Consider the following 27937-nt stretch of genomic DNA (forward strand, 5'->3'; position numbering starts at 1 on the left):
TACGTGTGTGGGAATGCACCAACTTTGTAAAAACTGTCCTCACACACAGCAAGCTGTGTGATGCTTCATCATAGGGCTGCTAACACACCTCGGCGTTGGCCCAATGCTGGAGGTGGAGCAATAGGTAGGGGAAGACAATACAACACAAAGTGTAAAGTGTGAGATCACAGGTGAGATAATGGTGCAGAAAAAGTGATATGAAGTGATCTAAAACTGGTGTCAGGGAATCCTTATCGTAATTTTAATATTAGGTACCCTGTCCAGAATAAAAACAAGAACATGGATGGTAGGTTGGGGAGCTTATAATGAGACACCAAACCCTCCACTCTGCATAGGTGTTGACATGTTTTAGCCAGCAAAACTATTACCCCGGGTTTCCTCAGGACTCTCACCACTGTAATCCCTGGGTGCACACCCTCCCTCATTTAAATCCAGAGGAAGAAGGGGATATCACCTTTAATGGAGCCCCTCACTCTTGGAGAGGAACCTGAAATGATTAAAAAAACATAAAACATGTGAAGTGTCCTTCAAGCAACAATTACAGAAATGATATTCTTATTACAGTGCATTATCCCCAATCACTCAAATACCTCCATCAAAGTACACGAGCACCTGCCCTCCACTCTAGTCCATAGTAGACTAATATAAGCTACTGAGCATGGCCATTTTGCGAGCTATATAACTATGAGAAAACCACCCTCACAATTAGTCTACTCTGGCCTAGGGTGGAGGGCAGGTGCTCGTGTACTTTGATGGAGGTATATGAGTGATTGGGGATAATGCAGTTCATAAAACACTTCACATGTTTTATGTTTTTTTTAATCGTTTCAGGTTCCTGTTCCTGGCGTTTTTTTCTTTTTTTAATTGTTTTTTTTTTTTTGCTGTGGAAGTTTGTCTTCCTTTTTTACAATGACATCAGAGGAGCATTGTGAGTCCTTTTTCAGTTCCACATACTTCTCCCTTTTGTGCTTGCCTCGCCCCACTCTCTCTGATTTCCTGTCTGTAGAGTCCAGAGTGTTACGAGAAGGACATATATCAGAATACTGATACTAATCAGGCTGCTCAAGTATTTCATGATTACATAAATAATAATGTTTCTCAGTGGACTCCTGTGGTAGAGATTCTCCCCATGTTTTTTTTTTTGCTTTTCTGTTTCATTTCTTTTGTTCTAGCATTTTTTATAAGACTCGGGTGTCTGCTTGGTGGTATCTGAATCAGATTTGTTTTTAAATTTTGGCTTAACAAGACTGGTTCCCAAATTATCCTGACCTATTAATGCAAAGGTTTCAGAAATTATTTTAGTTAATTAGCATTCTTGGTCCATTGGAGCGACTGCCGTTGTTGTGAATCTATCTAGGACCCTAATCAAGATAACCCCGATTCATGCCCTTATATGGTTATAACAAAACATATCCTTATAAAGGCGTAGGAATCATGTCCATATCTAGTCATAGTAAAAAAGGTTTTAGGAGGCCCCCTCTTGGTAATTTTCTGGGACCAGGGGGAATTTGCAAACAAATATGGGGTGTCCCGTTATTTAGCAAACCTAAAGGACCTGCTGTTCAATTGGAATGTTCTGTATATCTCTGAGCTGCCTCTGGCGAGGGTTTGTTTAGATTTCCCTGCCGCCATTGCCCAAGACACAGGCCACGCCCACCTGGCCAGGCCACGCCCACCCTCCCCTCTCTCGCTATATAGAGCGCGCTGACTGCAAGCGCTGCTACTATTAAAAACGGAACCTCCTGAGGCTTGAGTCGGGAGTAGAGCGAAATTGTGTACTTTTAACCTAAAGTGACAGAATTGTTTTGTCTTTTTAAAACTTGCACTCACCTGCACTGAGCACCTCGCGCTTTCACGAGTCCTCTGACAGCTGAGTTAAAAGCTGCCTCTGGCGAGGGTTTGTTTAGATTTCCCTGCCGCCATTGCCCAGGACACAGGCCACGCCCACCTGGCAAGGCCACGCCCACCCTCCCCTCTCTCGCTATATAGAGCGCGCTGACTGCAAGCGCTGCTACTATTAAAAACGGAACCTCCTGAGGCTTGAGCCGGGAGTAGAGCGAAATTGTGTACTTTTAACCTAAAGTGACAGAATTGTTTTGTCTTTTTAAAACTTGCACTCACCTGCACTGAGCACCTCGCGCTTTCACGAGTCCTCTGACAGCTGAGTTAAAAGCTGCCTCTGGCGAGGGTTTGTTTAGATTTCCCTGCCGCCATTGCCCAGGACACAGGCCACGCCCACCTGGCCAGGCCACGCCCACCCTCCCCTCTCTCGCTATATAGAGCGCGCTGACTGCAAGCGCTGCTACTATTAAAAACGGAACCTCCTGAGGCTTGAGCCGGGAGTAGAGCGAAATTGTGTACTTTTAACCTAAAGTGACAGAATTGTTTTGTCTTTTTAAAACTTGCACTAACCTGCACTGAGCACCTCGCGCTTTCACGAGTCCTCTGACAGCTGAGTTCAAAGCTGCCTCTGGCGAGGGTTTGTTTAGATTTCCCTGCCGCCATTGCCCAGGACACAGGCCACGCCCACCTGGCAAGGCCACGCCCATATCTCATCCCCCCCTGCCATCTATAAATCATGTGTTTATATAGGAAGCGCAGCGGACGAGCGCAGCGGGCGCGACGATTGCGCGCCGAAGTCGCGCATAAGGCAAGCTCGTCTGCGCTCGTCCGCGCCGAGTCCGGGCCAGGGGCCACCTCCCCTACATCCTATGCCAAACATCCCATAGCCTACAGTGCGGACTTGCTCCACGGCATGAGGTCTTCAGGTCCGGTCTGTGAGCTGCATCGCTACGAGGTAATGTCCCTTCCAGCCATTTGTCCACATTGCAACGCCCCTCTTACCCGGTGGCAGACCAAAACACCGAAGCAGGAATACCGTATGTTTTCACTAAACTGCAGATCTCTGCCAAAACATAAGGTGGAAATTTCGTTTCTACTAGAGGAGCGTTCGCCGGACGCAGTATTTCTATCTGAAACATGGCTGACACCCTATTCTGACCCGGCTGTTGTAACCTCCCTCCCCTCGGGCTTTCAAATCATCCGACAAGATCGTTCGGAGGGTAGAGGTGGAGGGTTAGCAATCATATTCAAAGAACAATACCACTGCAGACTCATCCCCGAAACTATTCCAGACTGTGAGAGCCTTGCTTTCTCGCTGGAGTTCTCCCCTAATCATTGCTTTTCGGGCACATTGATATACCGCCCACCCGGTCCCCCTAAACAATTTCACAATCTCTTACCAATAATTATGGCGCCACACGTTAGCGCTTCCGCCAACTATACCGTGTTAGGCGACCTCAATTTTCATTTTGATTCACCGCTGGACTCTTCGGCAATTACGTTAGCCGATGACTTGGCTGCGCTGCAACTTAGCCAACGAGTAAAAGCATCGACCCATGTGAAGGGTCACCTGTTAGACCCAGTGTTCAGTAACTGCGAGGACCTTGTGGTTGGGCTTCCGCTCCCCCTCCCGTGGACTGACCACTCTTTGGTGCCCTTTACTTGGTCTACTCAGAAAGCCGGTTCAGTAAAACCATCGATAAGACTTGCCAGATCCTGGGCACGGATACCTACAGAGGAATGGAAAAACTTACTTATGAAAGAACTTCCCCCTAACAACGAGGATCCATGCTTGGCTAACCAGGCCTATGAAAACTGGATCCTGCACTCCCTCAAATCCATCCTCCCCCTCAAGAAATCAACGGTAAAACGCCTCCATAAAACAGCACCGTGGTTTTCGGAGGCACTTAGGAACAAAAAGCACCAATGTCGCAAAATTGAAAGAAAATGGCGCATAGACTACTCCATGGAGGAAAAGACTCGATATCGAGAGGAGATAAAAGCATATAAAAAGGAACTAAAAGCCACCCAAGCAGTGTACTTCTCCGACAAGATTTTAGCTGCAAAATCCAAACCTAGAGAAATCTTTCAAACTTTGCAAAAACTCACAAAACTCCCGTCTCCAATTGCTTTGAAGGAAAAGTCTGTTTCCCAGTGCAATGACTTGGCTGAATTTTTTTCAGCTAAAGTAAATAAAATATATGCCTCTTTCCCCTGCACTCTCACTCCCACCCCTCCGCTAATTCAGGATAAAATCAAGACCTTAGACTCCGCTCCAGCCCCTCCACCTCTGCTCAGCCACTTTCCTTGCATGGATCTCGAAGTATTGGAGTCCATGGCTCGGAAAGTAAAATCCGGATCTCCATCTGACCCGGCACCTCCTGAAGCCATGATGCTGGTCTCTCAGACTGTCCTACCGATCATTAGGAACCTGCTAAATTCCTCCATTGCCTCGGGCATTGTCCCTTCTGCTTGGAAACGGGCGATGGTCCGAGCGCTGATAAAGAAGCCCAATCTGGAACCATCGGACTTTGGGAACTATCGTCCGATTTCCCTGCTTCCCTGGGTGAGTAAGATCGTGGAGAGGTATGTCAATCTCCAGCTGGTCAGCTTCCTTGAAGATAACCAGCTGCTAGACACCACCCAGACAGGGTTCAGGCCTAAGCATGGAACAGAATCCGCCCTCCTAATGGTCATCGAGGAGTCCAGGAAAATCCTTGATCAGGGAGGATCAGTGGCAGTGATCCTCCTTGATCTCAGTGCGGCGTTCGACACGGTCAGTCATGCCACCCTACTGAACAGTCTTTCGAATGTCGGCATTGTGGACAAGGCGTGGCTCTGGTTAAAATCTTTTTTGAGCAACAGGTCATTCCAAGTGTTTGATGGACAGGCAGTGTCTTCTAGCATTCCCCTGAAGTGCGGAGTCCCGCAAGGCTCCTCATTAAGCCCCGCGCTTTTTAACGTCCATATGAGGCCACTGGCTGAGGTAGTTCGTCCGTATGGAGTCAAGATCATATCCTATGCGGACGATACCCAGCTGGTGGTCTCATTAGCGCAGGAGGCTCTCCAACCACGATCAGGGGGACTTACCGAATGTCTGGAGGAGGTGAAGACATGGATGACGCGGTCATCATTGAAACTTAATGGTGACAAAACGGAGCTCATGCTCCTGGGCCCTGCCGACCCCACATTCTTCAACTCACTGTGGCCCCCCTGTCTAGGTCCCCCTCCGGCCCCGAAGGATAACATCAAAAGCCTAGGGGTATGGCTGGACAGGAGTCTCTCACTCAACACCCAGGCCACAATGCTTTCAGCCACCTGCTTTGGAATACTCAGGACACTGTAGAAAGTCCTTCCTTTGCTCCCAATGGAGGCAAAGCAGATAGCCATACAGGGCCTGATACAATCACGGCTGGACTCCAACAACGTCCTATATCTGGGTGCACCAGAGTACACCTTAAAGAGATTACAGCTGGTGCAAAACTGTGCCGCGCGTACTCTGCTGCAGCTCCCTCGTAGATTGTCAGTAAAGGCGGCTCTGACCAATCTCCACTGGCTCCCAGTGCGTAAGAGAGTCACTTTCAAAGCAATGTGTATTGCTCACCAGGCTTTCTGGGATTCGGGGCCCCTAATCACCCGTGATCTAGTAAGCCAGTATCACCCAGGTAGAAATCTACGCTCTAGTCAGGCCTTTATGGCAGCAGTCCCCAGAGTTAAAAGGTCTAGATCTGGCGGAAGGACGTTTGCCTTCAACGCCGCCAAGATCTGGAACTCCCTCCCGTCTCACTTGAGATCCAATCCTGATCTCGTTTCCTTCCGTAAACAATTAAAAACACACCTATTCAATTCCGTTTAATTTAACTCAGTTTTCCCTCCTTTTCTGGTTCTCAACCTCTTTATCCTTCACTGGTTCCTTTTTTAGCGCTTGGACGCCTCAGGGCAGCAATCGCGCTGGTATAAAATCACTTTCATTCATTCATTCAGTACTCTGGGATCAAGTCTAAATTTAGCAACCCTTCTCACAAAAAGACATTAATTTGTGCTCTGTACATAAACACTCTGTAGATGATGTAAACATTGGGTGACAAATGCTATAAACTAATACAACTAATTTCTGTTATAAAATATCTGTATTTATTCTCATTTCATACAGAAAGGGACAAGTCATAATATTAAAAACAACCATAAAAATGGCAATAAAAACAAGCATATATATACTCAGTCAACACAGTATTAAACAAATTCATTAAAACAGAATAACATTTAGTAAAAAAATACAGAAAAAAATTAGAAAAGAATTCAGTTTTTAAGTCATAGCAGAAAGAATCACAATTCAAGTCGACGCGGCGTTTCGGTTTTCTTTATACGTCACCTTCGTATAAAGAAAACCGAAACGCCGCGTCGACTTGAATTGTGATTCTTTCTGCTATGACTTAAAAACTGTAAATTCTTTTCTAATTTTTTTCTGTATTTTTTTACTAAATGTTATTCTGTTTTAATGAATTTGTTTAATACTGTGTTGACTGAGTATATATATGCTTGTTTTTATTGCCTTTTTTATGGTTGTTTTTAATATTATGACTAGTCCCTTTCTGTATGAAATGAGAATAAATACGGATATTTTATAACAGAAATTAGTTGTATTAGTTTATAGCATTTGTCACCCAATGTTTACATCATCTACAGATTGTTTATGTACAGAGAACAAATTAATGTCTTTTTGTGAGAAGGGTTGCTAAATTTAGACTTGATCTCAGAGTGCTCAGAGATATACAGAACATTCAAATTGAACAGCAGGTCCTTTAGGCTTGCTAAATAACGGGACACCCCATATTTGTTTGCATATCTAGTCATAGCCCATGCAGTCCAAATACGGCAAGGCTACTCCCATAGACTCCTAGAAAGTACAACGCGTTCTTTAAACAAACCAAGCCTCCAGCAGCCCGGGAATTCCCCCTGCTTTTGTTTTGATTTGCATAAGAACTCCTGGAGTCCAGAAAGAACTGTTAGTTCTTAGTGACGTCTTATGTCCAACCTTACGTGAAACCTGGCACCTTCCAGGTATAAATATACCAACGTTGCCTTAAGCAAACACACGGTGGTTTGGAGCAGAGCGGCTATCTACTTGCCCGACGCCCAGCTGATGCGAGTGCCGAAGGAAGCCGACCTTTCCATTTGACGCACTGAGAGAGACGCTGTCTTTTCTCAAGCCGAGAAATTCAGCTCCGGTGTTTCCAGTCACCCTTGCGGGTTACTGGGAGATCGAGTCCTGAGAGAGAGGTACAAGACCTCCTACATTCTATTACCAAGGTACGGAGCTAACTAAACCCTTAAGAGAATTCTTGATTCAGATTCTTCGCAAAAAAACAACTTAACTTAAACTGCAACTTACTTACTCCTTCCCACGTATTAGGCTTCAGTCAGGTACACCGGGGTAGGCGTATCTTAGAAGCATCAGTTGAGTACGTTAGTCAATGTTTTTATGTATGTATATATTTTATCAGTTTTAAAGTATCATATGGCTAAGAAACCATATCAATGCTTTTACAGTATTATTTCATAATACTCCTTTTACTGTACGCACTTTACTTTATGATAAGTATTGCAATTGTGGCAACTCATTTCTCTTGCATGAGAAAGAAGGCTGCTCAATAAATAACACCATTTATTGAAAACGCCAGTCTCTCTATTTCTCTGCACTCCTGGTGAAATTAAGCATGCACGATTGACTGAGTGAAATAACTGTCTATTGTTTTCACACAACTCTAGAGATATACTCTTTATTATGAGGGAGCAAAGTTGTCATGTTTATGCGGTTGTCAGAAACAAATCCCTTCTTGTCTATTCAGGAAATTTAACCCCTTCCTGTTCATTCGAGAAAGTTTCTAGTGACCTCTGAGCTACCTGGCAAACTAATTAAGTGTAACATAGTCAGTAGAGATCTAGATGACCTCAGTCCTACGTCTAAACTGCTGTTTATGTTATTCCAATGCGCAGAGCCTATTTTGAATATAGGAACTACACTACATGGCGCCCAACTGCGTCCAGTCTTACAATGAGAGCATGCAGACCTGGATTCAAAACGGTTACAAAGATGACACAGGTGCCACAATAAAGCATAAAAAGCTATGGGAACAAGTAGTTCTTTTACAGAAAGAACTACGAAAGACTCACGTGATACATACGCTGAGTCATCAACGTGATGGCGTTCACATTGCAGGGAATTCATTGGCTAACAGAGCCACAGCGGTTCACCCGGCTTCCGTAGTCACAAAAAAGCGTACAAAAAACAAATAGACGGAGAAACCATGCTGGCGGTAAAAGCGTCTTTAAAAGGCGACTATGCAGCATTACCTCTCGACTGTCCACTCAATAATACATACATAATAGATGCAAACTCCGTTCCTTTTGCTCAAATCCGTGGAGTGGGGGACAGAGTAATTCCAAACATGAACAGGAGAATCTTCTTGATTGAAGACGCACACATGGGATTGGGTCTAAGGCACCAAGAGATCGAGAAATCTCTAAAAGAACTACAATTAGAATACTGGTGGCCGGGGATGAGCCTGCAAAATTACAAATTTGCAAAGGGTTGTCCAGACTGCAACAGAGATCGCAGTTGTGAACCGGACCAGACTACTGCCAGGACTCCCTTATTAGAAAGCATAAGGCTATCTATACGCAGAAATCCAGCAGGAGAAATGCGTTTCCATAATTATTAAGACTAGAATCACTTAAGATGTAGACACCAGAACTGTTATAAAAGATTTGCGAGTCTTTATCGGCACATACGGAATTGGCATGCTACATTCTGACCATGGTCCTGCGTTTAGCTCTCGAGCTTACAAAGAGGCCATGGCCAGCATGGGCATTGCATTGCGGTACTCTTCTCCCTTCCATCCTGAGGGAAATGTGGTAGTGGAAAGAAAAAACCGTGACATAAAGCAATCTATAACGGCCAGGGTATTAGCTTCGGGTGATGGGTGGTTCAAACATTTAACAAGTGTCCAACGTAGTCTTAACAATCTGCCAAGAAATTCTCTAAAAGGTATCACTCCATATGAACTATTGTCCGGTACTAGAATGCACATCCAGGACGTAGATAGTAAGACTTCAGTGGTGGTAGAAAAAGCCTTTGATATCAAAGATCGTTTGGCTGTTTTACCAGACTTAAATGAAACAAGAAGAAGTCTAAGTAACATAAAGTTAAAGCCAACAGCCACTGAAGAAAAACCACCTGTCCCAGCAAGACCTGTCTGGATTCCAAAGATTGGGGATCTGGTCAGAGAGAAGATCGCGGTGAAGAAGGAATTTGGGCCTTCATACAGAAAAGCAGTACCTGTCTTAGCTGTCAGCGGAACAAGATCAGTAGTACTACCGACCCTTGCTGGTAAAAAGGAGAGCCGAGTTGTATCAATCGACCTGGTAAAACCACAATCATGTGACCAATAATAAGTAGTAGGCCCAGTGGACTCCCAAGAAGTAGCAGAAGACCAAATCTTGCTACAATCCAAGAGATTCAAACTGAGAGACTAATCACATTTGATAAACCTGCAGTGAATAAAAAAGGACTATGCAACAAAGCCATGGAACTTGTGCCTCTTGAAACCCAAATTGCAATAGTTTGTCAAGAAACACCTGTCTACAATGATGTAGCTTCAGACTTTACTAATGTAACAAAAGAAGATTCAAAGACAAAAGAAAATCCGGAAGCAATTTCAACAATTGACAGAACTGCATCTGGCTACTTCATCAATTTCGATGACTTTTCTGATGATCCAAGCGAGCATGAAGAAACGCCAGCAACAAAAACTTTCAAAGAAAAAATGACTGAACTTTTTCATCAACTAAAAGAAACATATCTGATTTCACCATGGATTGAATTTTGGATTGTGTTAGGTGTACTTTTCCTCCTACTGTGGCTCATCATGGTTCTATGTTTGGGAAAACTCATTGACGGAAAATATAGCACAATGGACACAGCAAGTCAGAACATCAACTTGGTCCTAAAGCCTCACAAATCCTCACACATCGAGAAAAGAGAAATGTCATCAGTGAACATCCCAGCCAATCCAATACCCAGTGGGGTAGCATGGGACAAAACTGATTATGACATTTATGGCCAGATTGAGCTCCTGAAATATCCACATCAATTTAAGGTTTCATTAAGTGACTTTGTGACACCAAGTACTTTCTCTGATGATTGGGACTTTGAAAATATTCATAATATGATGTCAGATTTAGTAATGTCAGCTAAATTCACAGAACATGATTATTTACAGGGTTCATCAAATTATGAAGAATTGTATTGCTATAATCATTTTGGTCATCACTATTTGCATAAATCTGCTCAACCTAGAAATATTTTTAATTATAATCAATGGGAACATTGTCCAACTCTGCCAAAAGGCAGCTCGAAAACATTTTATGAGAAATTCCAATACTTGGATCATGGTTTAACAACAGTGATCCAGAAAGGTTTTATTTTAAAATGTTAAATAAGACAGGAATGAAAACAATGTTGACAAATACTAAATTGATTTATTCTGAAACATTTTATGACAAAATGGTTACATTTGGTTTTGAATTTTGGAAAAACAACATTGAAACAAAAACCATCTGGTGTTCAATAGACTGGCAGGTACACGGTTTAGAAGCATTATTTAGAGCCTGCATGATCCCAGAACAGATAATATTCCTGAATGACACCATTCAGCAAACAACCTGTCTTGGTTTAGCCAAGATAAAAGATTTAAATAAACCATTTATTCCAAAGCCCATACCTGATAGTAATAGCACTACAGTTGTGGAGATAGACATATCCCATATTTTACACCAAAACAGAACAAATCCTGATTGGAAAAAAATGGTTGATCTAGCCCACAGACACAAATAACTGTCAAGATAGATTCCTGAACAAATTACAGGGGTTAAAACAGAACAGGCCAGACCCAAGATACTCCCAGAGACAACATCCAGGGATAGTTACAACATACTGTGTAGGAAAACTATGCCTCGAATTGCTACAAAAATCCACACTGGCTGAAATTAAGCAACACTTATCTTTATTTAAAGAAGGTGCTGAATTGCGTGATTTCATACTGGGACCACGCAAACAGCGTCAAAAACGCTTCATATACGCCGGTATAGACGCTGCTTACAACGAAGCTTGGATAGTCACACAAATTGAGACTTCAGAAAAAATACGAGAAATTGATCGTATAAATTTGGAAAAATCACTTTCTGTAGTGGACAATGGGTTAACGACTCTGTCCTCCAGAATATATTCACTGGACAGCATTGTATCATCTGCTATTGATATATTAGAGCAGGACTTGCTAATGTTACAACATGGTCAGTCCCAATTGCGTTATATTGTACAACTTGGCTGGACGTTGCAAAACCTGCGTTCAGGCTACGTGCCATGGCGTCTAATCAACATAACGTCATTATTTTCTATCTTTAACCTTACTGATAAACAAATCAGTTTGGCACAAAAAGGAGCAGACTATACGATTCTGAGCATTGAAAAACTTGAGAGATTACCATTGACAATGTCAGAGAGACCTGTCATTGAATGGATAATACACGGAAAAATTACAATTCCAATAACAACTTTCTAGTTTAAGTATTGCCAAAAATGTATACCAGCAGGCCTGTATGAAAGGTTGGGTAAAGGATACATCAAGTCAACATGGAATTTACCTTATACACACAAATGTTATAGTGAAGGGAAAAAGGAGGTATTTCTTAGTGGTAATAATTGTAAAATATCACTAAGCGGTACACTTCTGTGTCAAGGTATTAACTTACATGGAGCCTGCGAAGGTTCATCAAATAACCTTTCATGTCACCTGCAGGGCACTCCTGCGACACAGATAGGGCCATTTTTCAGACAGCTTTCCAACGGCAGCTACGTTCTAATAAGTGACCACAGCTGTTGTGGCATGGTGCCAGGAAAAGCCTATTTCATGAGCGTTACTTCCATGGTCACTTGCTGTATGCAAGTATTGTATCCAAACAGCAATCCAGACATGGAGGCGGCAATATGGCCTTCTTTGAATATCTCTTCTATTCGAATTGATACTTTAAGCAGAATGAAGTCTATTCTTTTACAGACAACTGTGCCTTTAACTTCGTCCAAAGAGACGTATGATCTGCAAGTTGCAAGGACAGCGGCAGAGATACATACCCTATTATCAACAAATTGCCCCGTGCATTTCGTAGAAATGTTAGGTCAAATCTTAAACATGTCTGATACCAGTGGCATCGCACATGTATTTAAGACAATTGTTTCGGGATTGTTAGCACCCTTTGAAACAGTTCTGGGCATTTTTCCGAATTTTGTCCATTCCCTTTTCGGCGGCCTGCCTCTTCTTTTGGGACTCGCAGCAGGAATTTTATTTTTGATCCTTCTGCTCTGATATGGCAAGCCAAGCCACAGACAGAGCTCCAGCTACAATGGAAGAGATGATCCTAGCAATACGCTACCGAGAACGAATCACTAAAGTCATCGGATTAGCACGGCTAAGAGATCTGAACACAACATGGTTTCTTTAATTCAGACCCATATAGCAGAATTGCATCTTACCTGTGCTTCGATGTCTGCTATGCGGAGAAGAATGCGCGTTGGACGTCTGTCTTACAATACCATCAGCAGTACCAATGGATATCGATACTTTGCTAGGTCCTGTAACGACTCATGCAACGTGTTGTCCCCAGCAGCTATCTATTCTGATGACGGCATTCGTTGAGACTTCACCATTATGAGTAGGTGGCGGTGAAGTACGAGAGGAAAGCAGCACCAAACAGGTACAACCTTCTGTGAGCATTGCTGATCCAAACATCGATAATAGTAACCATTCTCACATATGCACAATTTCAACTTTTTCGAACTTGGTCGAACTTTCACCTGATGTTGTAGACCAATTTTTCGCAGGCCTGTCTGAAATGATGTTCTCCCCTTAACAACGAGAATACCTTTTAAAAACAACGAGCACACAGCGTTCCCTGAACTCTAAATTTTGCCTTCAGTTTTTGATAAACAAAACTACTTAAAACATTTGGAACTATTTTTTCCCCTGAAAGCGAAATTAGTTTTTTTTACTTCCAAAATATTTACCTTTTTCTGGCACATGGTACTCTGCTTAAAGTAGAACTATTCTTAGAGAACAGAGCTTCTATTTTTAGAGACACTAGAGACAATATTTTACCTCAACCTCTAGCACATGTACAGTATTGTATAAATATGTGATGGAATGGTCTCGACCTTCTTTTCTGTATTTAGAGCCATTTCATAAATGTAATTTTCACAATTCATTCAGCTAATATTTATATATGCATTTCCTGAATGATAACACTGCTTGAAAAACGTACAGTATAAATACTCACTTTCGTGTATATACCATACACCATTTCAAATGCAATTTATGTATTTTAGGGTGGGTTGGAAAACACATGCATCTTTATATGTTCAGTATTGCTTAGTGTTTAAGTAATGATGGACATTAATACGTGGAGTGGGTGTTGTGAATCTATCTAGGACCCTAATCAAGATAACCCCGATTCATGCCCTTATATGGTTATAACAAAACATATCCTTATAAAGGCATAGGAATCATGTCCATTTCTAGTCATAGCCCATGCAGTCCAAATACGGCAAGGCTACTCCCATAGACTCCTAGAAAGTACAACGCGTTCTTTAAACAAACCAAGCCTCCAGCAGCCCGGGAAATCCCCCTGCTTTTGTTTTGATTTGCACAAGAACTCCTGGAATCCAGAAAGAACTGTTAGTTCTTAGTGATGTCTTATGTCCAACCTTATGTCAAACCCGGCACCTTCCAGGTATAAATATACCAACATTGCCTTAAGCCAACACACGGTGGTTTGGAGCAGAGCGGCTATCTACTTGCCCGACGCCCAGCTGATGCGAGTGCCGAAGGAAGCCGACCCTCCCATATGACGCACTGAGAGAGACGCTGTCTTTTCTCAAGCCGAGAAATCCAGCTCCGGTGTTTCCAGTCACCCTTGCGGGTTACTGGGAGATCGAGTCCTGAGAGAGAGATACAAGACCTTCTACATTCTATTACCAAGGTACAGAGCTGACTAAACCCTTAAGAGAATTCTTGATTCAGATTCTTGGCAAAAAACCAACTTAACTTAAACTGCAACTTACTTACTCCTTCCCACGTATTAGGCTTAGGTCAGGTACACCGGGGTAGGCGTATCTTAGAAGCACCAGTTGAGTACGTTAGTCAATGTGTTATGTATGTATATATTTTATCCGTTTTAAAGTATCATATGGCTAAGAAACCATATCAATGCTTTTACAGTATTATTTCATAATACTCCTTTTACTGTACGCACTTTACTTTATGATAAGTATTGCAATTGTGGCAACTCATTTCTCTTGCATGAGAAAGAAGGCTGCTCAATAAATAACACCATTTATTGAAAACGCCCGTCTCTCTACTTCTCTGCACTCCTGGTGAAATTAAGCATGCACGATTAACTGAGTGAAATAACTGTCTATTGTTTTCACACAACTCTAGAGATATACTCTTTATTCTGAGGGAGCAAAGTTGTCATGTTAATGCGGTTGTCAGAAACTAATCCCTTCTTGTCTATTCAGGAAAGTTAACCCCTTCCTGTTCATTCGAGAAAGTTTCTAGTGACCTCTGAGCTAGCTGCCAAAACTAATTAAGTCTAACATAGTCAGTAGAGACCTAGATGACCTCAGTCCTACGTCTAAACTGCTGTTTATGTTATTCCAATGCGCAGAGCCTATTGGGAATATAGGAACTATACTACACCGTAAGACGTTGGCCTACTGCCAAGCATGCTGCCTTCCCTTTAATATTTCTTAAAATAATTGAGGATACTGTGGCAAAATTGCTAATTAATGGCATTACCAAGTTCAGGGCAGGGGCTGCCTCATAATCATTTTGTATTTATTTTAGCACTTCAGGCAAAGCAGCAATTGATGGAATGATGCCTGTTATTGTAAAGATGGGGGCAAAAACAGTACCCCATGTAGCGCAATCTTCAATTGGGGAAATCACACTACGGGGAAGACACGTGATAATTTTAAATGTATTTTTGGTCCTGTACAGGGAAACACTTCTTCAAGCTGGTTTGTTTTCTGCGCTAACCAATTGAAATGTCCTCCCCTTTGGTGGGTATTTTACCCATAATGGCATTTGTAGTAGGGCTAATAGCAGGCAGGCAGAGCAAACTGTGGCTGCCCAGCATGAACAGTTCTTGCTGGGGCAGTAGTTGTTCTATGCATAAGAAATTGCATTAGACATCAAGATAAGCTACCTAAATGTGTATATAGATCCTGTAAGCCACAACAGTTTATGGCATTAAATGTAGATATGGTGTGTAGCTGGCTAAAACTGGTGAGATTGTCCCTTCATTGCTGATGGGGCCCAGTCTTACACTTTGTAATAGATGTAAAAGGGCACCTTGGAACCAATTCTGGTGTTCCTGGTATGTTAGTGGCATTTCTAAATATTCATAAACTATAATAGTGCTGGTATTACTGCTTCAATGTAATTATAGAAAGTTTGTGGTATTTGCGTCTACTGCAAGTAAGTGAATCCAGGAACAAGATGTTTAGCATTTATAAGCTTTGTGTGCCTCCATAAAGGTAACATCTTCCCCGCCAGGGCCAAGCACATGTAACGTTAAATGTGTAGTTACTTCCTGTCTACAGTTAACAGGAATCACAATTACATTTGCCATATTTAATGAATGGATATCAAAGATGGGTTACACTATAGAGGGGTAATCCATTTACAAGGTTCAAGCTTGAAAAACTACAGACATAAATAGGTATATCCTATTAAGCTGAGGAGGATTGATCCTTTTCACCACGGATGTCTACGGGTAAAGATGAAAAGGAGCAGTGGACACACATGAGAAGATACTCAGGAGACCAGATAAATAAGTACCTGACCTAAAACTTTGGTGGCACCTTGTATTATACCAACACTACTTAAGGTTTATGGACTCAGTCTGTAGAAACTATCTGGAAGTTTTGGTAGGTTTTTCGACTCGCTCACAGTACCCCATCCAACCCCAAAACAGATCAGGGAAAGATGTTGGTCGCAACCTCGAACATGACGATCTGATCCTCAAGGAATACAGGGAAACAGATCTCACCCTTTTGTTTGTCACTCTGGCATACCAAAGGTAACACAAGAAAGATACGATAGAGCATTTTCAAGCATTTATTGAAATTCCTGTATAAAAAGCATGAGCTGTGATTATTAGAAAGATAATACATAGTATGCCATCAGCATTGTTAGAAGGATAAACAGTATGAATAATTCTGCCATGTTAATTGTTGTTAATGTTTGCGTGTTCCTACGTGTGCCTAACACTACACCATCAAGAGCATAGCAAGGGTGTCCATCCTCCAGATCAGTGGTGTAGTATACACCCCCATATCTTGATCTTATATGTGTGTTAACAAGTACAAGTTATCCTCCTTGGCAGTGTGGATGTCAGGCTCAGCAGAGCTACATCTCAGCCACAGTTCGCAGAGGTTCTGTGATAATCCCAGCAGGGAAGTGCTCCTCTCAAAGAGCTCCAGCGCAGAAGATGTTTTTATAACAACGTATTATTCTTATGATTGTGGCGAAGACGGAGAGCAGCTTATCTCCTACTGTTTAACTAAATAATGTAGCTCCTGCCAAGCACATCAAGCAAGCAAAATAATGAAATTGTGTTACTAAATGTAGGACCCTGGAACTAGTTGTACGCACTACACGGCACCAGTGCCTATACTGCACAGTCACTCATGTAGCAGAATAGAAGTGTGGCAAAGTCACAATGTGAAAGCAACACTGCACGGTCTTTAGAAGCGGCATCTTTTAGGACACGTACTGTCTTCAGATGGGTTGACTCCCCATCAGAGTGGGCCCTTATATTTGCTTACCTGAGATATCTCTGTTGGCAGGCTCAAGGCCTCAACTTGGGTGCACAAGTACTCTCCATCCACTGTGGCTCCTGTGTCACACATAGTGACTGCTGTTGCCGCAACCTTTTATGCTTTTGCACCATGTTTAATTCTGTGATAATCAAACTATTCTTGCTCACAATCAGGAGCTGTGGCCCCGTCTCCCACAGTTTTTCAGGGCACAAAAACGACATTTCCTGATTTATTTATTTATTTAGTGTTTTCTATAGCGCAAACATGACCCTGCATAGGGTGTCAGAGCGCTTTACAGGAGCATTTCAACAGTAGGAAACTTACAAATACACAACCTTACTGGTTTACGAGATTTGCACTTCCGGAAAGTATATAAACATATATATTAGTCAGCAGATAGAATACCATAAAGCCTCTTGAAAAATAAAACCACAATAGAACGCATATACGAGTCCAAAACTGGATAGAGAACTGCTTGCTTGAAATTTAAACAAACGTTACAGGTTAATTAACAGACATTTAGGGGAGAAATTTCCTCATATAAAACAATTTTGCCTCCTTTTTGAATGTTGCTATGGATGGAATTCTTCTAATGTTAGGGGGGAGGGCGTTCAAAATTCTCGGTGCTGCCCCTGAGAACGCTCAGTCGTAAGTTATTTTCTTACAGAAATGAGCCGGTTTCAGTAGTAGATCCGCTTTGCTCCTGGAGGACCGGGTCCCTCCCAAAAGCGTGAGTTTCTGAGCAAGGTAGATTGGAGAATTGTTGTGTAATGCTTTATGAGTGATGCATGCCAGCTTGAAATGAATTCTTGCTTCGAAGGGTAGCCAGTTGAGGGCTTTCAAGTGCGGGGAGATATGGTCTTGTGGCTGCATCAAGGCATGCTTTCAATGGGGCTGTTGAGATCTTCGGGAGCCCTGCCAGGGTAGTGCAACCATATTCGATCCTTGAAATGACCAGTGCCTGAACTGCTGTTTTGAGGTCTGCTTTATCTAGGAATGGTTTTAGTTTACGCAAGTAGCTTGAGTGGAACCTGGCGTTTTTTGCCATTGTGTTGATGTGTGCTGACATGTTCAGGTTTTTCTCCAGAATTATACCCAGTGATTTCGTTGATTCGACAATCTTCGGAGTGCACTTTAGAGCAGTGATAAGGTTGGACCATTCTGCAATCATACTTTTGCTTTTCTGGGGTGTAATCAGTAAGAATACTGTTTTCTGAGGATTTAGCTTCAGGTGGTTCTTGGTTAGCCATAGTAGGGTTCTTGTTAGCGCTAAGTTCATTGTCTTTATATCATCGGACGAAGCGACCTTGATGTACAATTGAGTGTCATCAGCATACATGTGGAAAGCAATGTTAGCTTTTTGTACTATTTCCGTTAGAGGTTCTAAGTATAGATTGAAAAGTGCCGAGAGATAGCGTAGAGCCTTGTGGAACTCCTATAGTATTATTGGTTGCGTTTGAGAGGGTTTGGTTGACGATAACTTTTTGCGATCTATTCTCAAGAAAGGAGCTAAACCAGGTTAGAACAGTACCCTCAATTCCCATTCTGTTTTTCAATCGATCACGTATTTTGGCATGGTTCACCGTGTCAAACGCTGCCGACAGGTCCAACAAGATTAAGAGGCATGTTTCATTCTGGTCAAGAGCCAGTAAAGCGTCATCTACTATGTGCAGAATTGCAGTTTCAGTACTGTGGTCTTGACGGAAACTGGATTGGCAATCGTTTAACAGCTTGAAATCAGAGATGTGTAGACTAAGTTGTTGTTGGACACATTTTTCCAGAATTTTGGCCAACATGGGAATATTAGTTACAGGTCTGAAATTGTTCGGATCTGGGGGGTTCTCTGTCGGTTTTTTAAGGAGAGGAATGACTTGCCCTGTTTTTAAGCAGGCCGGTATTTGGCCTTGGGATAATGACGCATTGATGACCTTAGTCCAAGACGGGATTAGCAGGTGGTTTTTGGATGACCAGCACTTTGCCGGTAAGGGTTCGTTGTGGTGATTGTTAGCTTTAGTGGTTGCCATGATCTTCGAAATGTCTAATTCACTGACCGGTATAAAATCTGACCATCGGGCATTGTTTGTAGGTTTGTCAGATTCTTGTTCATCCTTAACTTCATCCCCCAAACCCTTCTCAATTTCAATGTCTTCCGCTGCTTTTTTGAGTTCCTCCCCCAATGTGATAGCTTTGTCTGTAAAGAAGACTGAGAAATCTTCGCTATTTAAGCTTGTTTTGGAAATGACTGGAGCCGCTTTGGCAGATTTATTTGATTGTTCTTTAAGTAGATAGAATAATTTCCTAGGTCTATTTACTGCATTATCCAATTCTTTCCTGAAGAATTATTTTTTTGTTTTAATAATGCTTTTTTATACGCTTTCCTGGATTGTCTCAGTAGGATTAGATGAGGTGAAGAATGGTGTTGTCGTCATTTACGTTCTGATAATCTCAGTAACCTTCTTTCTTCATTAACGGCACCATTGAACCACAGGTTTTTGTCTTTGTCCGAGGCCCTTTTCAGTTTTAGCGGGGCTAGGTCCTCAATAATGCTTGACATTGATTTGTTATAGTGCAGCGTTAGGTCATTGACGTCAACCATGCTCTTGAGTGGCTGCAAATCTGTTACGCAGCGGGCTGCTATGCTTTCCATATTAATTCCTCTAGTGCCCCCGGTTCATTTCTTGGGTTAGATAGCTTGTGAAGATGATTTTGTTTTTCTGAGGGGAATTTCGAATGTAATTATGTGGTGATCCGACCAATCACAGGGTGTGATTACAATGTTCTCGATTGCTTTCTCTTTAGCTGCGATCCAATCTAAGGTGGAACCTTTGGTGTGGGTGGGGTGATGACATCCTTGGACTAAAGTTTGCTCGTCCAGGAAGGTTTTCAACTGGGTGATTTGATTATCATCATGATCCTCCCAATTCATGTTGAGATCTCCTAAGAAAATATCATTTGATTGCAGATTAGAGTTAGTAGTAATGATTTCTATCATCTGGCCAATGAATTTGGTCTTAGTACCCGGGGGGTGGTATAGTGCATGGAGTTTACAGTTCAGGTTATCTGATGTTCATAAGGACATGCCTAGATATTCACAAGACTCTAAGAAGGGGTCAGCCTGTATTTTTGTGATGGAAATGTCAGATCTATGTATACAAGCGATTCCTCCACCCTTTCTGATATTTCTATCCCGCCACAGAATCTAGTAGTTCGGAGGGACTAATAGGTCTAAGCAAGGCAACGAAGAGTCAGAAAGCCAAGTTTCAGTTAGAATGGTTATCTCACTGTCCCTGTCCCTATCATCTATGTGGGTCGAAACACCATTTTACCATCAATAGTATCAGGCAACAAAAGATTAACAGATACACACAGACACATATTCATATGGCGAAAGCACAAATGCAAAAGGTGGCATGCACACAGACTATCAGACATAGCAGTAGGCATATATATAGACAAAAAGACACTAGGCTAATAGCTAGGGATTTACAGGCAGTTTCACAGTACTAAGTTCACAGTCAGCAGTACACAGAGTTTGGCACTCCATGGGGGTACAACAGTCACACTGTGTACCCCTCTGCTCTCTTTAAGTCAGTATGTGCTGCTGACTGACAACTTAAGCACAGTCTCAATGCAACAGAAATCTGGCACAGAGCTACCAAGTGGGGCAGTGTGCGTGCCCTTCAGTGATAGTGCACAGTGGTGAGTGCTGTGCTTTCTTAATTCACAATGATGTAGAAGTGTTCTGTCCTTGATAATACACAGTGATTCAGTTTACTGTTACCCTCTAATAATGCAGTGAGGAAGTGTGGCCTTACACTCTGACATTGCATAGTGATACATTCTGTTTCTTCTGCAGACACGCATTGCCTACACTTTGCAGTCTAGAAAATCCTTCTTTAGACATCTATACTTGTAACAGAAATCAATGTTATAACTTGGCCTCTACTTCTCTTTCATTACACTCACATCTGGTAGGAGCAAAGGCACGCATAGAGACACGAAAAGGCTCACAACACTGAGAACAAAAGCACCTAGAGAAGAGCCACTGGCACAGCGAACGCAAAGCAGCATTAATGACGTACAATAGCCAGAATAGCATAGCGTCAGACATCAAAATAGTGTCCCTAAATGTCAAGGGTCTCAACAGCCCGGTGAAAAGGCGGAAGGTGCTCGAGCATCTCAAGAAACTTAAAAGCGACATATATGTGCTCCAAGAAACGAGACTAGAAGAGGCAGACATCACAAGATTGAGAGCCAACTGGATAGGTGAGGTGGTGGGATCTCCAGCCCAGAACAAGAAGAATGGGGTAGTAACAATAATTAGCAAAAACTCGAACCTAGCAGTTGTTAACTATCAAGCAGACACGCAAGGCAGGACACTGGTGACCAGTCTCAGGAGAGCAGGAGAGACCTACCACAAAACAAGGAACAAGAGAATAGCTGAACTTGAGAAAGAGATTAAAACACTAGAGAACCGCCACATTGCTAGACTAGAAGACAACAATACACTCACAACCCTGACTAGACGAAAGTATGAGCTCAACAGAATACTGAGCGAGAGAGCAGGGACCTGGATTAACAAATACAAATCAGTCAACCTATGCACTGCGAACAAAGCGGGGAAAAACCTAGCAACCTATCTAAGGGGGAAACAAAAACAGCACACAATAGGGGCAATCAAAGACAAACACAACAAGGCCCAAACTGCTAACAAGGACATCCTGGAGGTCTTCAGGGACTTCTATGAGGGCCTATACACAAGGGATGAAGCGCTAAAAGAGGACGGGGGTGAGGAACTTCTGAGAAACATATCCACACCCACACTAACAGACCGAGAACGAGACATCCTAGAGCTAACTGTAACGGAAGAAGAGATAAGGAAAGCTACGGCCGGTCTCAAGGAAAACAAAGCACCAGGACCAGACGGATTCACAGCAGGCTTTTACAAGCAATACCTCAACACGCTCCAACCCACAATGAAACAGGTATTTGAGGAATGCGTCCACAAAGGATGCATGACTCCCTCAATGGCTGAGGCAAACATAATAGTCATACCAAAGGAAGGGAAGGACACAACAGAGGCGAAGAACTTTAGGCCGATCTCACTCATAAATGTAGACGGCAAGATATACGCGAAAATACTGGCCAATAGACTCAATGCATATCTTCCCAAGCTCATACACAACTCCCAGGTAGGATATCTCAAAAACCGAATGTCCCATGACAACACCAGACTATTATGCCATATAATTAACCACTCAGCCAGTATTAGCAAAGCGGCTGTGATGATAGCCCTGGATGCCGAAAAGGCTTTTGACAGAGTCTCATGGCCCTTCTTGGATCGCTGCATGGGGAAGTTCGGGCTAGGACCAAACTACAGGAGGATGGTGATGGCGCTGTACAGCAGCCCCCAAGCAAGGGTGGTAGTAAACGGCGGCACCTCAAACATACTAAACCTAGGCAGAGGTACAAGACAAGGCTGTCCACTCTCACCTGGCCTCTTCCTACTGGCAATAGAACCGCTCCTAACAATGATAAGAACGAACGACGACATAGCAGGGGTCCCGATAGGGGGGGGGAAACTTCAAGCTAGCAGCATATCCAGACGATGTTTTAATAATGACAGAAGACCCAGAAAGATCCATCAAGGCACTGACAGACACCATCGAGAAGTATGCCCAGGTCTCAGGGTACAAACTCAACAAGGACAAATCAGAGTGCAAACCTCTAAACATCCACACAACAAGCACAGTACTAGGAACGTCAGGCCTAACGTGGCAGCAGAAACCTATTAAGTATCTAGGCATCCTTTTTGAGAGAGACCTGAGAACAACCCTAGAACATAATGAGCAAGCAACAATCCAGAAGATCAAGGACAAAGTAGACGGGTGGTCCCCCAAATTCACAACATGGTGGGGAAGGGTAGAAACAATAAAAATGATGGTCACACCGATGGTGAACTATATGCTAACCATGCTACCACTAACCAACACAGAAGACTTCCACAAAAGGGTAGACAAGATACTGAACAACTTCTTATGGAGAGGGAAGAAGCCCAGAATAAGCCTGCACAAGTGCAGACTATCAAAAGAGCAGGGTGGTCTAAACATGACAAACTTCAAACGCTTCCACGAAGCGTGCATAGCTAGACAGGGACTGCACTGGCTAGACCCAAGACAGGACTACACCCCAGCGTGGCTATCACTTGAACAAGGGCTGCTAAAAGGCATGAAGCCCATCACCCTCCTCACAGCCACCCGACACCCAGCAATTAAAGACAACCCAGTCCTTAGAAACACAAAACGAGCTCTCCTGAAGGTAGACAAACTATTAAACACGAGCATCAGAGGGGGTCCTTTTGAATCCATCTGGCACAACCCCACCCTTAAATACAGGGGTAAGGTTCTAGACATGCACGAATGGTACAGCCAAGGTATATCCATGGCCAAAGACTTCAAGAACAAGGGCGCGGACATAACGTTTGACACCTTAAAGGGGAAACACAACCTACACAGCATAGAACTGTACAACTTCCTGAAGATAAAAGTCGCAATAAGGAAGGCAAACCTCAACAGCCAGACACCATCGATAATACAGCTCGCTGCCAGCCTGAACACACTAGGACACCAGGTAGCACATCTATACAAGGTCCTCCGTCCCAAAAACACCAAACTTAATGACAAGGTCACAAACCTCTGGGGGGAGGCAGCAGGGAAAGAACTAAGTGAGGGCGAGAAAGCCGAGCTATGGAGATCCACAACTAGGAAAAAGATAACGGCTACACTTAATCAGACGAAATTTTGGCTAGTACACAAGGCATACTGGACACCGGCCCGACTGGCCACCCTGGGTATTAGAGACAGCGATGTATGCTGGAACTGCGACAAGGAGAGGGGAGACTTAGAACACCTCCTGCTCAAGTGTCCAAAAATAAAGGACTTTTGGGGAAGAATCAGAATACTCATCCACGAGATCACAGGTATAGACATACAAATAGACTTCGCAAGCCTGGCCCTAGGCTTCACATCCCAGGCCATCACAACGACAGAGGATCGTGACCTCATTGACCTTCTGCTGACAGCCGCAGTTAAAATAGTCCTAACTAACTGGAAGGACACATCGAAAGCGGCACCCCAAGCATGGCTCAACTGGGTCACGTTCCTAAGGGGGGCAGATAACATCACAGCGAAACACTCACCGAAAACGCACAAGCAGTCAACCATGTGGGGGTCCTTAGACCTCTACCTATCATCACATAAGCCGCCATAGGCGTTTGAACAAAGATATAACTGAGTGCGCATGCTGAAACCTATGCGTTAACAAAACGCCCTGCACACCGCTTATCTCCTACTATATCTCTTTACTGTTCCCTTCGGGCCCGGGGCGTGGGGCAAGATACGGGCGAACACAGAGACGTGACAAAACGTCAAGCTGCTCCTTGGAACATGTACGATGGAATCCGAACTTTGGAATACCGAGCTATCGAACAACCTCAAGAATACGGACTACCACCCCCCCCTCCCTCTCTCCCTCTTCCTTCTTCCTTTTTCCTCCTTCGCCTACTTTCTTCTTCCACTCATGTATAAGCCTTGTCCATGTAAATATATATTTTTTTATATACAATAAAGAATTTCAGAAATAAAAAAAAAATAACTTGGCCTCTAGATTGTAATCAGGAGATTGGTCCAGAGAAGTGTGTGATACAAAGTGTACAGCAGATACCTCTGGGGTCGCCATCTTGAAACTTTCTGTAACTGTTTGTTTGTCCTGAATAACAACAATGATGGTTAACATCGTATTACAAAGCATGTGTTAGCTGGTAATTAAATCATGTTCATCATGTCACATATGTTTGTTTTTAGTGAAACATGGATTGAAAGGCAGAAGATGGTACAACAAAAGATCAAACAAGTTTACAAATGTGATATCGACAGAAGTGACCCTTTGTCTCCAACTGTCCTGCCCCAGGCTGACTGTCTGCTCCTGGTGTTCTCTTTGGAGCTCTTCGCCACAGACAAGAAGACCTACTGCGATGGTTTGAAAAATCTGTCATCACTGTTGAAATGTGGAGGCCACCTAATACTGATGTCAAGCCTCGAGGCAACGTTTTACATGGTTGGCGATGTGAAGTTTCCTTATCTCTTCATCAATGAGGAGTTTCTGAGAAACGTCCTCACAGATGCTGGTTACGTCATAGAGGAGCATCACATTATTAATCGGAAAGTGCAATGTTTGTATGATGTCACAGATTATACTGGTGTTATCATTGTAAAAGCACGCAAAGAAAGAGATATTTAGTCTTCATGTACATAAAGGGGGCAGCAGAGGCACTGGTAACACAGATGTGAACTGTTACCTGCATCAAATTTCCTCCATTGTCTTTTTTCAATTTGCTTTAAAGTAGTTATTGAATACTAGCAAAGGCTAACAATGTTTTATAAGCAGGACACACAATGTGAAGTTACAATAAAGTATACAAATATTACTCAGGTGTCTGGACATAAATCCACTCAATAACCCTTGACGTGCTTCTATCTCGTGCTCCACCTTTTTTTCTAAAACACTCTTCACAAGTTGTGCGATCTTTTAAAGGATTAATGTAAAGATCTGACTTCTCGCCTGCCAAAGTGCAGACCCCCAGAATGCAGTGGGCTCATGTTCCCCATTTGAGGAGCTGCACACATCAGTTCCCCCTATGGATGGTGTTCAAACAATCTATACAGGGAGAGATGCTTCCCTTCTTATCAAAAGTAAGTGAGTGAACATCACATAGTAAGAGATGTGTTTTCTTATTTTGTACAGACCTTGAATATGTTGTCAAGAGTTCTTGGCACAGTAGCCCAGATTATTGGCAACTGGTGACCTTTGGAAGAGGTTGGGCATACACATCTACCATGAACTTTACTGAGTGAAGCAAGTTCCCCTGCTGGTGTTTATGGCTGGGTTCTTTCCTGAGAATTTTCTGAAAATATTGGTCCAGATATTGCAATTGAGTCCACAATTGTCATGTAAATTTGGTGAAAAGTCATATGTCCTTGTCCGTCACTTGTCCGTGTTACAAGTTTACAAAAAGGGCATTCTTGTAGCTAAAACTGAGTTCTATACGAACAGGGTGATGGCAGCAGAGTCTCAACCCAAGGAGATATTCGCTACGATTCACGAACTGGCTTCATCTGGCAGAACCGCGCCTACCATCCCTCCATCCCAGTCCCTCTGTAACTCACTCAATGAGTTTTTTATTGACAAGGTCGTTAAAATCAAACTCAACATCCCACCTCCCTCCCCCACATTTGTCAACCCCTCCCCTCCTCACACGGGTCCTAAATTGACTACCTTCCCTCTGTTAACCACCGAGTCTCTTCTTCCGCTGCTGGTCCGAGTCAAGTCTGGCTCCCCTTTGGACTTCGCCCCAGCTTACATCCTTAGGGAAATTTATGTAGCGTGTCCCACACCGGCCCTGACCCTCCTCAACGACTCACTTACACTGGGCTCTGTTCCCAGTTTTCACAAATCAGCTGTGGTTGTCCCAATTATAAAAAAATCGGGTGCTGACCCAACCTCCCCTGCCAATTACCGCCCCATCTCCCTTCTGCCCTACCTAGCAAAAGTCCTTGAGACTCATGTTACGACCTCTCTGAGTGCTCACGTAGAAGCCAATGACTGCCTCTCCTCCCATCAAGCCGGGTTCAGACCCCTGCACTCTACGGAGAAAGTGGTGATCTCGGTGATGGACAGGCTACGGGAAGGCATTGACATCAAGATCCCTCAAGCCCTGATACTTTTAGATCTATCCGCCGCTTTTGACACGGTGGACCATTCCATTCTTCTCTGCCGTGTCAGGGCGGCGGGCATTGAGGGCTTGGCCTTCTCGTGGCTTGAGTCATTTTTAGCCGGGAGAACCCAGGCGGTTCATCTCACCGGCTTCTCCGCGGCCTCCCGTAGGGTTGAGTGTGGGGTCCCCCAAGGCTCGTCACTCTCCCCCCTTTTATTTAATTTGTACATCTTCCCCCTCATTTTTATGTTACAGCAGCTGGAGGTCACGGTGTTCAATTACGCCGATGACCTCCAACTAATTTTTAACCTCTCCAACTCCCCTTCATCTGCCCAGAACGTCCAGTCAGTGATGAGACTCATCCAGGACTGGATGAACTGCAATCACCTCAAACTTAATCCAGACAAAACCGAGCTGGTCTTGACTGGAGGTGGTTGCAGTCCATGGTCCCCTTCCTTCTGGCCCCCCTCACTCGGTGTCCCTCCTTCTCCTGTGCCCAAAGTTAAAACCCTTGGGATTTTCCTGGATTCACAACTTTCTATTCACTCACACGTTAGCTCAGTCGTCTCCTCTTGTTTTTTTTCTTTGAGAACAATTAGGAAGGTTTCCCGTTTCTTCTCTCTCCCCGCCTTGAAAATCATCGTGCTAGCCTTGGTATTGTCCCGTATTGATTACGGCAACGTAGTCTATAACGGGGCTCCCGCTTACGCGATCCACCGCTTGCAGCTGGTAATGAACCAGGCTGCGCGCCTGATTCATGGCCTCCCCAAATACCATCGGGCCAGCCCACTATTAAAGGCGCTACACTGGCTGCCGGTGCGGGAGCGTGCTCTCTTTAAGCTCGGCTGCCTCACTTTCCAGGCAAGAGCAGGGACTGCCCCTAAATTTCTTTGTTCCGCTGTCATCCCTTATCTCCCCGGCAGAGAGCTCCGCTCTTCCCACGCGGCCCTCTTAGCCATCCCTCGATTTAAGAAACTGAGGGCTGGCGGTGCGAGGTTCGCTGTTTTGGCCCCTACCTTTTGGAACTCCCTCCCTGTTGCCCTCCGCACTGTGCCCTCCTATACCCAGTTCCGGAAGGATCTTAAAACTTTTCTTTTCATTAAAGCCTATTCTGTTTAAACTCCCTCCCTCTGCTCACATCCTCTGTTATCGCAATAGCGCCATGAAACCGCTAGGTAGAAGTGCGCTGAATAAATGCTTTTAAATTCAAATTCAAATATGTTGTTAAGGTGGGCTTGTGAAAGAGCCCAGCACTTCCGTGAGTGATCCTATCAGGAAATTATTGGGTTCGCCCACTGTAGAGACATTTGACAAAATGGTCCCAAATATGCATTTTTCAGCACAATGTCCATAAAAAAGCCTAATTTAAGATGCACATTTCTTTC

General features: G+C 43.5%; 1 protein-coding gene across 1 annotated transcript in view; it reads left to right on the forward strand.

The window, feature by feature from the left end:
* Nucleotides 1-25265, forward strand: part of LOC144752266 (nicotinamide N-methyltransferase-like) — a 40322-nt gene extending 15057 nt beyond the window's left edge. The window contains exon 3 of the mRNA XM_078640277.1: nt 24643-25265. Coding sequence (XP_078496403.1) covers nt 24643-25078 — 436 coding nt within the window. The 3' untranslated portion in view covers nt 25079-25265. The remainder of the gene's footprint in view (nt 1-24642) is intronic.
* The last annotated feature ends 2672 nt before the right edge of the window (nt 25266-27937 follow it).

This window comes from Lissotriton helveticus, chromosome 4_2, assembly GCF_964261635.1.
Source record: "Lissotriton helveticus chromosome 4_2, aLisHel1.1, whole genome shotgun sequence".
Classification (NCBI taxonomy): domain Eukaryota; kingdom Metazoa; phylum Chordata; class Amphibia; order Caudata; family Salamandridae; genus Lissotriton; species Lissotriton helveticus.